This window comes from Oncorhynchus keta, chromosome 1 (assembly GCF_023373465.1).
Source record: "Oncorhynchus keta strain PuntledgeMale-10-30-2019 chromosome 1, Oket_V2, whole genome shotgun sequence".
Lineage (NCBI taxonomy): Eukaryota > Metazoa > Chordata > Actinopteri > Salmoniformes > Salmonidae > Oncorhynchus > Oncorhynchus keta.
This window is the reverse complement of record NC_068421.1, coordinates 34,715,799-34,730,092: the sequence shown is the minus strand read 5'-3', so window position 1 is coordinate 34,730,092 and position 14,294 is coordinate 34,715,799. Positions and strand designations below refer to the sequence as shown.

At 43.7% G+C, this 14,294-nt stretch overlaps 1 protein-coding gene across 10 annotated transcripts in view; it reads right to left on the bottom strand.

The window, feature by feature from the left end:
• The window catches only part of phldb1b (pleckstrin homology-like domain, family B, member 1b), a 109,086-nt gene that overhangs the window by 68,970 nt on the left and 25,822 nt on the right, over positions 1-14,294 (bottom strand). For all 10 annotated transcript variants that reach the window (XM_035766532.2, XM_052522875.1, XM_035766784.2 and 7 more), the window contains 3 exons: positions 10,060-10,161; positions 4,330-4,453; positions 1,185-1,355 (listed from right to left, as the gene is read on the bottom strand). In XM_035766532.2, the coding sequence (XP_035622425.1) occupies positions 1,185-1,355; positions 4,330-4,453; positions 10,060-10,161 (397 nt within the window). The remainder of the gene's footprint in view (positions 1-1,184; positions 1,356-4,329; positions 4,454-10,059; positions 10,162-14,294) is intronic.

Genomic DNA, 14,294 nt, shown 5'->3' with positions numbered 1-14,294 from the left:
AAGCATTCCAGGTGAAGCTGGTTGAGAGAATGCCAAGAGTGTGCAAAGCTGTCATCAATGCAAAGGGTGGCCACTTTGAAGAACCTCAAATATAAAATACATTTTGATTTGTTTAACACTTTTTTGGTTACTACATGATTCCATATGCGTTATTTTGACTTGACAGAGAGAACAGGGGAGTGACTCGTGATACATCAGAGACTCGTGATACATCAGAGAGAGTGTACTTTGTTATAAAATACAGCAGATAACATTCAAATAATAATTAAAAACAATTGGGGAATCATCCAAAGTGATACTCTACTACGCCAAGTCTTCCCAGAGCCACCAGTCATAAGCTTTAATAGATGTCCTACACTAAATGACAAATTAGTCCACAACTATCTTCCTGGTGACTCTCAAAAAACTTGGCTAGACCACAAACCCAGGGGCTCTTTTAAATGCAACCATTGAAGAAATATTGTACAGAAAAAAAAAACATTTAGTTGACACAGCTTCTAAAATGGAGTATCAGGTCAAGCATTTCATTAAATGCAAAACCACTCATGTCATCTACAGATTGGAATGTCCACAGTACAAGGTGTTCTACATTGGACGAACAAAGAGACGCCTTCAAGACCGTTTAGCGGAACACAAGTACGCCATACGGGTAAGTAATGAAGACCGTCTTGAACAGCTAAACCAGAGGGAAAGTTCTTGGATTTACAAACTTCAGGCCACTAAATACCCTGGTTTAAATGAAGATATGGATTTACAAACTGCAGCCCACTAAGTACCCTGGTTTAAATGAAGATATGGATTTCTTACCTTTCCTGTAGGGTTGTGATAGGTCTATTTATTGTCCTCTAGCGGACATTTTGCTCCATTGCCCTCAGCTATGTTTAGACGGTTGTTGTCCATGGTTACTGTGTTCTAGTGTACTATGGAATAGATTGCCTTCCTATTCTTGGCATTTTGCCCAGTTTCCCTTCCTCCTATTTTTTTATACGCATTATTTCATTGTTTGATGTCTTCACTATTATTCTACAATGTAGAAAATAGTACAAATAAAGAAAAACCCTTAAATGAGTAAGGGTGTCCCAATGTTTGACTGGTACTGTATATAAAGTATATATATAGTCAACAAATACTCCTTGCCATTGAGGTTTATTTCAACGAGTCAGTTTGTTTGTAAGGAGCCATACCTTGTGACAGGCGGACCGGTTTGGTGACAGGAAGCCCGTCTGTGGCACACTGGTTCCCACAGGGGTGGAGAGTGATGATCCCTGCCCGGTTCTCTATGTAGCAGTGCTGGGCGGCAACTCCTGGGCCCTGGATGCTGATGTCCATCGCCCCATGGCCCAACGTGGTCCTGCCTTCAGGAGCAACACCCAGAAGAGTATGAGAACTTTGGACACTGTAACTGAGAGATTCTAGCCTGGTGGTAGCCTGATCTGTTCATACAATAAACGGAGTCGGCTAAAGAAGTACTAAAATATTACTGCCAGGCTAGAATGATCCCTCAATGTTCATAGAAGCAGTCTCATCAAACTATGTTGCCAAGAGAAGAATGTGGCTGTATGTTGACTGTGGTTGTTTGTGGCTGTAAATTGAACCTCAACTACAGTGTTTTACTTATTGTGTTCAACGTCCATGTTGTTACTGTATAATGACAAAGTTAACTATTAATTAAGTGACAGAACAACTTGGAAGAGAAGTGAAACCCTGAAAATAAGTGAATGATTGCGTAATCTTGTTTCATTCTGGTTTAATCCGTTGTACAAGTCTTTGTAATCATGGCGAGAGTCAATGTCATATCCAGCAGTCATTCATTAAACTAGGCAGACATGCAAAATAGAAATGCTTTGTTGCTAAATCACATTCAACCCTCCACAAACCCCTCCTTCCGCCCAACACTGACCCTGTCCAGCCTCATCTCTACTGGGGCTCCAGATAAGAGGAGAAAACCCAGTGGAATGTCACATCACAGTGCAATACGCATTCTCATCCTCTCTCCCCCCTGGACCAAGGCTTCCTCCCAAATAGCACCTTAATCCCTATAACGTGCATTACTTTTGACCAAGGCCCATAGGGAATAAGCTGCCATTATATAGGGTATCTGTTGTCATTTGGGATGCAGCCTTTTCATTGCATTCCATACCCAACTCCCCGCAGAACTCCAGACAAACCGAGAGGGGCTTGGAGAAAGGAATTCCCCAGATGAATGGGTAGCAGTGGTGGACATTGCAGGAGGTGGGGTGGGGGTACTAAAGGGGTGTTAGGGAGGGATGGTGGTGGGGGTTGAGGTCAGGGCCAAATTGTGGTGTAGATATTGGGGGGACGAATAGTAGACACAGGGTCCACGGTATACACAGTATAAGTGGAAGGATAACTGGAAGGCCTCCCCCCAATCTTTGAAGGGGGGGACAGCTAACCTGCATTTCAACCCATTTTGCCATTTTGTAATGCGTCTGAGAGAAAATGTTGCAGTTTTAAAGCTATTTTCCTGCAATTCTACATATTTTGCCATGAGGCTGAGAGAAAAGGCTGCTGTTTTAAATTAACTGTGTGGCTACCCAATATGCACCAGGTCCATTGTTAGCAAGGTTCCGTCAGTCCCATAGTGATGAATGACATTGTTTTGATAGCTACTGTACGTTGCTCAAGATGGCTACATTAGCATCAAATATGGGTAGCTACCGTGAGGGTATGGACTTCTGTTAACGTTACGACATTATGTCCTTGCTAACAATGGACCCTGTGCTAATTGGGTAGCCCGTGATCATGCTACCCAAAGTAATGAACCACTTCCGAGATGGGGGCGAAGGACATTGTGTACCGGTGTCCTAGCTAGCTAGCTACTTCCATCGTCGTAATGTTAACAGAAGTTCAAACTCTTGCGGTAGCTACCCATAGTTGATGCAAACATAGCCACATAGTAATTCGTAACTATGGATCTGACAGAACCTACAATGGACCCTGTGTATACTGGGTAGCCGCATCTGGCCAGCGAAAATCTCACTTTTAAAAGTGAATTTTCTGTTAACTCATACCCAAATAATGTGGTTGACTCATCCCATACTCGTATTTGTGTCCAAAGCATACATTGGAGAGAAAAACACTTTAAAAAAACCCACCTCAAACTTGTAACTCAAACAGACTATTTAAAAAATGCTTGCACCATTCCAACACAGAAAGTTGCTGTTTAGCATCATTAATTACCATTTTGCTGGACAACTGGTGAAAGGAATGAAAACTATTTAACTTAATTATTGGTAATATTTCACAGAAATCTGGAAACACTGGACAGTTACATTAAAGGTTGACTTTGGGCATAAATGCAAAAATAACGGTTTTATTTCAAATGTTTATTTATGACATTTATGTATTCACCTGGTATGATCAATGCACCATCATATCAGGTAATTTAATGCTAAAACATTTTTTATAATGAGTGAATAAGATATTTAGCTACAGAAGTGTCATTTCTTAGTGGTCTCTACTTATTCCATCCAAAAACAAATCCTGTGAAATTACCTCAATACATACTGGAGAAGTTACTGGCTACGTACAAGTGGCTAGCTTAGCTAACGACCAAGCTACATCGGTTGCGGTGTGCATGACCAGAATGACATATCGATAAACCTCCAAGGGCACACCCCATTTCTGTTTGAAAATTGAGAAAGAATTGGACAGTTTTTCAAGCTCAAAGTCGACAATTAAAGAACATTTCCTGCAATTCTACGCATTTTGCCATTGCTTATGACGCATGATGTCGGGAGGGGGTCCATTTTTTTAAATAAATTATTTGGGGGGACGAATCAACCTGTTCTGCCTTCGGGCAATTTCACTGATGGGTTATGGTGGGGGCTTTCAGAGTGCTGCCCCCTCCCCCTGCTGTCACATGGTTCCGAAATTGAGGTGACAACAGGGTCAGAGCACAGCCTATTTAATCCTGCTGGGACTGAGGTGTGTGTGTGTGTGTGTGTGTGTGTGTGTGTCTGGGTGTGTGAGTGTCTGGGTGTGTCTGGGTGTGTCTGGGTGTGTCTGGGTGTGTCTGGGTGTGTCTGGGTGTGTGTGTATAGCCAATAGAGGTTATAGTGGTACTGAAGTGAACACTGCAGGGTGAGGGACATGCCACTGTCAGTTTTACGCTCCTGGGGCTGTGAGCATATGCATGTTCCTGTATTATGCGCTCCATTGAGTGTGTGCACGCAAATCCCCACTATTCAAAAGCACACATGAAAAATCAAAAGAAGTGTAAGAACCAACCAAATGCTCACGCCTCAGAGTAACTCAATTCTTTTACATTTCACTATTGACATTTGGATAGAAGAAATATTAGCTCACCTTCAGGAAGGGGCAGCAGTGTGATGGCCGTACTGAGACGGCCACTGCCCAGACTGACCAGATGGGGGCGCTCTGCCTGGACCTTCAGCCCCTTGCCGCTCTCAAACAGATCCAGTGGCGTGCTCTATGAACAGAAAGGTCACAGACTCAATTATCAGAGTATTAACTCCATTTGGCCTCACATGGCAGTCTACAGTGCATTCGGAAAGTATTCAGACCCCTTGACTTTTTACACATTTTGTTAAGTTACAGCCTCATTCTAAAATGGATTACAATTGTTTTATTTTCAATCTACACACAATACCCCATAATGAAAAAGCACAAGCTTGGCACACCTGTATTTGGGGAGTTTATCCCAGTCTTCTCTGCAGATCCTCTCAAGCTATGTCAGGTTGGATGGGGAACGTCGCTGCACAGCTATTTTCAGGTCTCTCCAGACATGTTCGATCAGGTTCAAGTCCGGGGTCTGGCTGGGCCACTCAAGGACATTCAGAGACTTGTCCCGAAGCCACTTTTGCATTGTCTTGGCTGTGTGCTCATTGTCCTGTTGGAAGGTGAACCTTCGCTCCAGTCTGAGGTTCTGCACGCTCTGGAGCAGGTTTTCATCAAGGATCTCTATTTACTTTGCTCCCTTCATCTTTTTCTTGATCCTGACTAGTCTCCCAGTCCCTGCCTCTGAAAAACATCCCCACAGCATGATGCTGCCACCATAATGCTCCACCGTAGGGATGGTGCCTGGTTTCCTCCACATGTGACACTTGGCATTCAGGCCAAATAGTTAAATCTTGGTTTTGTCAGACCAGAGAATCTTGTTTATCATGGTCTGAGAGTCCTTTAGATACCTTTTGGCATCCAAACGGGCTGTCATGTGCCTTTTACTGAGGAGTGGCTTCCGTCTGGCCACTCAACCATAAAGGCCTGATTGGTGGAGTGCTGCAGAGATGGTTGTCCTTCTGGAAGGTTCTCCCATCTCCACAGAGGAAGTCTGGAGCTCTGTCAGAGTCTGGAGCTTGGTCAGTTTGCTCAGTTTGGCTGGGCAGCCAGCTCTAGGAAGAGTCTTGGTGGTTCCGAACTTCTTCAATTTAAGAATGATGGAGGGCTCTGGGTTCTTGGGGATCTTCAATGCTGCAGACATTTTTTGGTATCCTTCCCCAGATCTTTGCCTCGGCACAATCCTGTCTCGGAGCTGTACAGACAATTCTTTCAACCTCCTGGCTTGGTCTTTGCTGTGACATGCACTGTCAACTGTGGGACCATATATAGACAGGTGTGTGCCTTTCCAAATCATGTCCAATCAATTGAATTTACCACAGGTGAACTCCAATCAAGTTGTAGAAACATCTCAAGGATGATCCATGTTAACAGGATGCACCTGAGTTCAATTTCGAGTCTCATAGCAAAGGGTCTGAATACTTATGTAAATAATGTATTTCTGGTTTCTATTTTTAATGCATTTGCAAAAATGTCTAAGAACCTGTTTTTGCTTTGTCGTTATGGGGTATGGTGTGTGGAAAAGGGAAGGGATAAAGTTGTATGTTAATTGTCACGCCCTGGTCGTAGTATTTTGTGTTTTTCTTCATGTATTTGGTCAGGCCAGGGTGTGACATGGGTTTTTGTATGTGGTGTGTAGATAGTGGGATTGTAGCTTAGTGGGGTGTTCTAGGTTAGTCTATGGCTGTCTGAAGTGGTTCTCAATCAGAGGCAGGTGTTTATCGTTGTCTCTGATTGGGAACCATATTTAGGCAGCCATATTCTTTGGTTGTATTGTGGGTGATTGTCCTGAGTGTCTTGATGTCCTTGTGATGTGTTAGTTGACACAAGTATAGGCTGTTTTCGGTTTTCGTTTCTTTTATTGTTTTGTAGTGTTTGTGTTTATTCGTGTTTACGCTGTGTGATTAAACATGGATCGCAATATACACGCTGCAGTTTGGTCCGACTCTCCTTCACCACATGAAAACCGTGACATTAATGATTGGAAGCAGACTTAATATCATCAAATATTTTGGAAAAGCCAAATGGGATAGAGAATAGACCTTTAGACAACTACCCACAAGCTACAGTTGGCCTTTTGACTAACCATCAACACATCCTCAATGGACGGATGCTCCCTTACACTTCAAAAGACAGTCACACAATACATGTTCACTATCCAGACGAACAGTCAGGACAAAACACGACATTATATGACCATGTCGGCTATTCAGAATGATCCCTTTCATTATTTATCTATTCATAAGCACAATATGTTTCAACACTGTTTTAGCAGCTACACTGGATCACAGGCCTACATTATGGTTCATTTCATAGCCCAGGGACATCCAGCCTGTATGAATGTATTCTCTGTGTGATGGCATTGCTCTAGCTGGCTGCTGGTGCTGTTTACATATCGCTTTATACAGAGAGAGTGTGAGCTGTGAAGGAGCCTAGTTATGCCCGCAGAGCAAAAACACCAGCATGAGGTTTTGGGCTTTGGGGAGAAGGAGTTGTCATGGTAACAGCACTCACTTGAAACCGCTGAAGCACTGAGAGCTGCAATTAAGAGATTACTTCCTGGAAGACATTTCATATGAGTTAAGTTGTGAAGAACCTCTTTGTCATCATCATCATAACATCTCTCTGAATGTGTAGCACACTTGGGGTTTGTATTTCATTTTAGTCCAAATTAATTAATTTGATACCTAGGCTCCTCTAACATTGTACTGCAGAAGGCTAGAGGGAGTAAAATGGTTGAGCCCAGTTATCATTAGCCCAATGTATGGCATGCTACTTTGAGTCTGTTGCATATCCTTGCTGATAATCTTTCTCGTTCACCCGCTTTACAATCAACCCCTGCACACCAAGCAGCAGTATGATAGATCATGAAGTCAGCCTCTCCGTTGGGTGGCCACCCATGGTTGTCCAAATAGGATGATCTACCTTGAATTAGATCGATCAGTTAAAGCTGGGCCCGGGTGAAGAGGATAGGGGTGATAGATGATAATAGTTTTAACGCGTAGGCCTGCTAGCAGTAGTGACCAGATGCAGTAGATGAGGGCCCAGGAGTGCTGTGGGGGATAGCGTAATCACATTTTGGACTAGTAATAGGCCTAATCACCATGCCACCATTTTGTAGTAGGTAATGAAATGTTGAAATCCCACATGGCCTCTTTGTCACTGTCTACCGGCTGTCATCAGGGTGGTGTTCAGTAGGGACAAAACGTTTTGAAACGGAGTGAAACAGATGCCACCTAAACCTGTCCAATATAAATAACAATTTTTATTTTCCATTGCCAATTTGTTTTGCAACAGTGTGCCCTACTGAACACAACCCCCCAAAATCCTCATTAAACCTTACTGAGACGTCTCTGAAAAAAACATCCAAGTGTTTCCTGCTTGATAGGCCAAAGACCTACTGTAACAAGTTCAATCTCTTCTGTCAGCCTCCCTTTGATATTTTTAACTTTGATGTCTTATGCTGGTTTAGTCATTGTCTCTCTCTGCATGTCAATATAGGTTACTGTATTAGTGGCACCGAGCTGCAGTTTCCTGTGTGCTACTGCTCCCCTGTGGCACTCCAGAGCTCTGAAACTCTGTCTACTGCTTTAAGCCCTGAGCCTATCCTCCTGCCTCCCGTTCCCTCTCTAACTCTCCAACCCCTCTCCCTCTCTCCACTCTCTATGTCCAACTCATCTTTCTCCTACTTCACATTTCTATGACCTTCCTCCCTCCCTGCTCTCTCTCTCCTCTCTCCTCTCTCTCACCCTCCCCCTCCCCCCTTTCAAACTACAAATTGCATTATGGACCACCTGACTTGATGTACAGCTGGTGTAGTACTATATTACCCAGACAGGAAGAAGACATTCAATGTCAGTATCCCTTTAATTACAAACCCAAATTCCTGGCAGTTTGGCAAGCGCTGCCATTTGCTCTCCATGCCCATTATAGCTGTTCCTTCACCTTTACCTTGATTGGTAGGTTGTTTCAATCTATTTTTATCTATAGCAGAGGTTTTCAGGAGCAGACCAGCAGCCCATTGTGCTATAAAGTTGTAACACACATTAGGAGACTTTGATGTCTACGTTTAAAAAACAGTGATCTGTAGCTACACTGCATCATATCACACCTGCATTCAAATACTATTAGCAGTACTTGACTTGGGCAGGAGCTCACTGGAACTGAGTACCTCCACCTAAAATCTTCTTCTTCTTGAGTTTCTGCACCTTCTTTAAAATATTAGCTCAAAAGTTTTGAGAAGTTCCTGCACCTAAATATAAATGGTACCAGGACCAAAAATAAGTACCGCCACCTATTTCAGTCCAAGTCCAAGTCACTGACTATTTTACATCTTTCAAATTCCTTAAGCGTTTGTTTTAGCCTGCCTGGAGTGCCAGATGGGCGGAGTTTGCACTTTTCGACTATTCTATTGGTTCCATTGCGCCAGGCAAGTTCAATCAAGCCCAGCTAAATGATTTAAAAACGATTTAAAATAGTATTTGAACCCAGGTTTCAGCAACACAGAGCCATGCCAACCCCAGGTGGCTACAGAGGCAGCTTGTTACAGACTCATTGTTCTCTTATCTAGATAGTCTTCAGGGAGCCTTGACATGTCACGCCAGTGGACACAGTAAGAGGAGAGGAGACAATGCCGTGGGTATGGTTTGACATTGGAAACATTTAACAAAATTACACATCACGATGACGGCCAGGACTTTGTTTCCAACGTTGCTTGCCAAGTTTATAGCATCGCTCACACAATGGCCTCACAGTCCCCCTCCCCATTAAGAGAACACTCATCACAGAGTGGTAGTGAAGGGCAGGCTGTGGTTAGAGAGATGAGACTGCAGAATACACACATATACATACCCACACACACACCCACCCACCCACCCACCCACCCAGACAGACAGACAGACAGACAGACAGACAGACAGACAGACAGACAGACAGACAGACAGACAGACAGACAGACAGACAGACAGACAGACAGACAGACAGACAGACAGACAGACAGACAGACAGACAGACAGACAGACAGACAGACAGACAGACAGACAGACAGACACACACACACACACACACACACACACACACACACACACACACACACACACACACACACACACACACACACACACACACACAGACACAGAGTATACCAAATAATGTTAGGAACACCTTCCTGATATTGAGTTGCACTAAATTTGGCCTCAATTAGCGGGGCATGGACTCTACAAGGTGTCGAAAGTGTTCCACAGGTATGCTGATCCATGTTGACTCCAATGCTTCCCACAGTTGTGTCACGTTAGCTGGATGTCCTTTGGGTGGTGGACTAGTCTTGATACACACAGGAAACTGTTGAGCGTGAAAAACCCAGCAGTGTTGCAGTTCTTGGCACAAACCGGTGTGCCTGGCACCTACAACCATACCTCATTCAAAGGCACTAACATCTTTTGTCTTGCCCCTTCACCCCCTGAATGGCACACATATACAATCCATGTCTCAGTTGTCTAAACGCTTAAAAATTCTTTAACCTGTCCCCTCACATGATTGAAGTGGATTTATCAAGTGAAATCAGTAAGGTATCATAGCTTTCACCTGGTCAGGCTATGTCATGGAAAGAGCAGGTGTTTTTAACGCTTTGCACACTCAGTGCACACACACACACACACACACACACACACACACACACACACACACACACACACACACACACACACACACACACACACACACACACACACACACACTCACCTGTAACACCTGATGGGTTTGCCGTCCACACTCAGGCAGGTTCCTGTTCAGACTGTCCATATCTACTGCGTTGTCAATCACCCCCTCTGACACATGAGGATCCTATGGAACAAAACACAACACACCTGTGAGAGGAACATCTAACAAACAGAGATGAAAGGATTCTGAAGGATTCAAAGGCCTTCTGCCGTTACTGCCTCCTGCTGTTTACAAAAGGCAACATGAATCATACTCTGTCTTTCGTCTCGTCTTATGTGGCGTTTATACTGTTTATACTGTACATGCATGGTCATTCACATTACAGGTGAAAGAGAATGGTCCAGAATGCTTAACTGGCCATGGCCAAAGGGACTGTGAAACGCCAGACCTTACAAGTGGTCAATGAGTACTCTCAGAGAAAGGCAGAACCTGCTGATTGGGATTCTCCCTTCAGCCCCTCTCAGCCAGGATGAGTCAGTAATGTGATTCATTAGATGAGAATACACCACACACAGGGAGATAGTGTACAGATTCTGCTGATATCCTCTATTACCTCACTTTGCCAACAGACAGAGACACAGGGTGATCTCCCCTGGGACCTGACACAGGAATGCATTGCAGCCTTCTTTCGTCTGTCTGTCTGCCCTCCCCTTAGTCTCTACCGCACCCATCCCTCTCCCCCACTCCCCTTATCCCACAAATTCCTTCTCTCTTATTCATTTCTTTTAGGCTTTTCCACAGAGTCAGCCCAGGACAGATTGCTGTACATACTTTTCCATGTCTGTATTTGTATGTGTCATAAATGACCAGATTTGAGAGTGAGCGTATGTGAGACTAAGAAAATACTTATGCACCCATTGTGGGCAAATTAAGTCGAGAAAACCACAAGTAAGGTTGTCCAACACAAAATTATAGTCATTTTTGTACATTTAAGTGCCTTGGACGTAAGTGTTCTCAGAGTAATTAGCATCCCTAAAATGATGTGCAGGGTTGGTGAATACACTACATGGCCAAAGGTATGTGAACTCCCCTTCAAATTAGTGGATTAGGCTATTTCAGCCACACCCGTTACTGACAGGTGTATAGAATCGAGCACACCGCCAGGCAATCTCCATAGACAAACGTTGGCAGTAGAATGGCCCGTACTGAAGCGCTCAGTTGCGTTCAACGTGGCACTGACATAGGATTCCAACAAGTCAGTGGTAGATGCCAGGAAAACGCTACCTGCCCGAATGCATAGTGCCAACTGTAAAGTTTAGTGGAGGACGAATAATGTTTTTCATGATTCAGGCTATGCCCCTTAGTTCCCATGAAGGGAAATCTTAGCGCTACAGCATACAAAGACATTTTAGGCGATTCTGTGCTTCCAACTTTGTGGCAACAGTTTGGGGAAGACACTTTCCTGTTTCAGCATGTCCCCGAGCACAAAGCAAGTTCCATACAGAAATGGTTTGTCAAGATCGGTGTGGATGAATTTGACTGGCCTGTACAGAGCCCTGACCTCAACCCCATCGAACACCTTCTGGATGAATTGGAACGCCGACTGTGAGCCAAACTTAATCGCCCAACATCAGTGCCCGATCTCACTAATGCTCTTGTAGCTGAATGGAAGCAAGTCCCTGCAGCAATGTTCTAACATCTAGTGGAAAGCCTTCAAAGAAGAGTGGAGGCTGTTTTAGCAGCAAAGGGGGGGGGGGCAACTCCATATTAATGCCCATGATTTTGTAAAGAGATGTTCGACAAGCAGGTGTCCCTGTTAACGTCATAGAACTCTGCCAAAAAAATCACAAAAATGTCTGACATTACCTATAGAAATGGCAAAAATGTCTGACATTACCTATAGAAATGGCAAAAATGTCTGACATTACCTATAGAAATGGCAAAAATGTCTGACATTACCTATAGAAATGGCAAAATGTCTGACATTACCTATAGAAATGGCAAAAATGTCTGACATTACCTATAGAAATGGCAAAAATGTCTGACATTACCTATAGAAATGGCAAAAATGTCTGACATTACCTATAGAAATGGCAAAAATGTCTGACATTACCTATAGAAATGGCAAAAATGAATATGTCAACAAACAGTTTTAAAAAACACTATGATCAGAACAAAACACTTCAATCAAAGTTATATTTCACATGACTATACCTACTAAGAAAATACTGTGTGTGTGAGAGACCGAGGAACCTCATGATATAGCCATCACGTCCATTGTCATATCTTACAGTGCAGTTGTAGGGCTCTCCAGTAATTACCTTTCACCAGTTTTCCAGCAATTATACAGCCTCCATTGCAAAAAGATTCTTACTCTCGACTACAGAGTGAGCAAATTAGAGCTTCCTTCAAAGCTGCTACAGTACCTGCTACTTGCCAGCTGCTATACCTATTGTTGAGGTATCATCTACCTCAACAATCACCCTTGATTCATTACATGCTCCCTCCCATTCACTGCACGGACCTGTCTGTCCTTGCTACGCTGAACTAAGCCCGCATTCTTGCCTGGCAGCCACAAGCCCTGATAACAGAAGGAGAGAGGGATGGAGAGAAGGACAGAGACAAATAAGGAAGAGAAAATTGAGAGAGGATGAGAGGTGAGGGGTAGAAATAGCCTTTAGAGTGATTATACGGTATTATTAACACTATTAGGGAAATATAAACATGCAATAACTCAGAGTGTAACTCCATGAAGGCAATGTAGGTCATCTTGAGAGCTGGATAAAGAACATACAATAGGCAATCATCGAACTCTGTCTCATCCCTTATACAGTGGGGCAAAAAAGTATTTAGTCAGGCACCAATTGTGCAAGTTCTCCCAAGATGAGAGAGGCCTGTAATGTTCATCATAGGTACACTTCAACTATGACAGACAAAATGAGAAATAAAATCAAGAAAATCACATTGTAGGATTTTTTATGAATTTATTTGCAAATTATGGTGGAAAATAAGTATTTGGTCACCTACAAAACAAGCAAGATTTCTGGCTCTCACAGACCTGTAACTTCTTCTTTAAGAGGCTCCTCTGTCCTCCACTCATTACCTGTATTAATGGCACCTGTTTTAACTTGTTATCAGTATAAAAGACACCTGTCCACAACCTCAAACAGTCACACTCCAAACTCCACTATGGCCAAGACCAAAGAGCTGTCAAAGGACACCAGAAACAAAATTGTAGACCTGCACCAGGCTGGGAAGACTGAATCTGCAATAGGTAAGCAGCTTGTTTTGAGGAAATCAAGTGTGGGAGCAAATATTACAAAATGGAAGACATACAAGACCACTGATAATCTCCCTCGATCTGGGGCTCCTTGCAAGATCTCACCCCGTGGGGTCAAAATGATCACAAGAACGGTGAAAAATCCCAGAACCACACGGGGGGACCTAGTGTATGACCTACAGAGAGCTGGGACCAAAGTAACAAAGCCTACCATCAGTAACACACTACGCCGCCAGAGACTCAAATCCTGCAGTGCCAGACGTGTCCCCCTGCTTAAGCCAGTACATGTCCAGGCCCGTCTGAAGTTTGCTAGAGAGCATTTGGATGATCCAGAAGAAGAGTGGGAGAATGTCATATGGTCAGAAGTGTACCTATGATGAAAATTACAGGCCTCTCTCATCTTTCTAAGTGGGAGAACTTGCACAATTGGTTGGCTGACTAAATACTTTTTTTGCCCCACTGTATCTCTGTGATCTCGTCTGATTTGATCTCTCTCTCTCTCTCTCTCTCTCTCTCTCTCTCTCTCTCTCTCTCTCTCTCTCTCTCTCTCTCTCTCTCTCTCTCTCTCTCTCTCTCTCTCTCTCTCTCTCTCTCTCTCTCTCTCTCTCTCTCTCTCTCTCTCTCTCTCTCTCTCTCTCTCTCTCTCTAAATGGCCTTTTCTCTAAAGATGAGATGCTCTCTACAGAACCAGCCCACTGCTAACTACACACACACAGATTAAAAGAGAAACAATGCAAAGCATGGCACTTTTCTTTTTTTCAAACTGGAGTGGCTGCTATAAAGGCAGGCATTGTGTTCTATCGAGCATGCATGGATCTTTCCCTCACACATGAAGTAATCATTTTTGATGGGGATATGGGAGGGAAGCCATCGAGTTGAATAGCAGAAATGTTAGAGGGAGGGAGGGAGCTTGTGGCTTGCTGAAGGCATGCGAGTATGGGCAATAGCGGGGCATATTGTTTCCAAACCCGAAGTCCCACGACTGTCCCAGGAGACAAACAAATCCGTCACTCAAACACGTTGATGACAATATGGG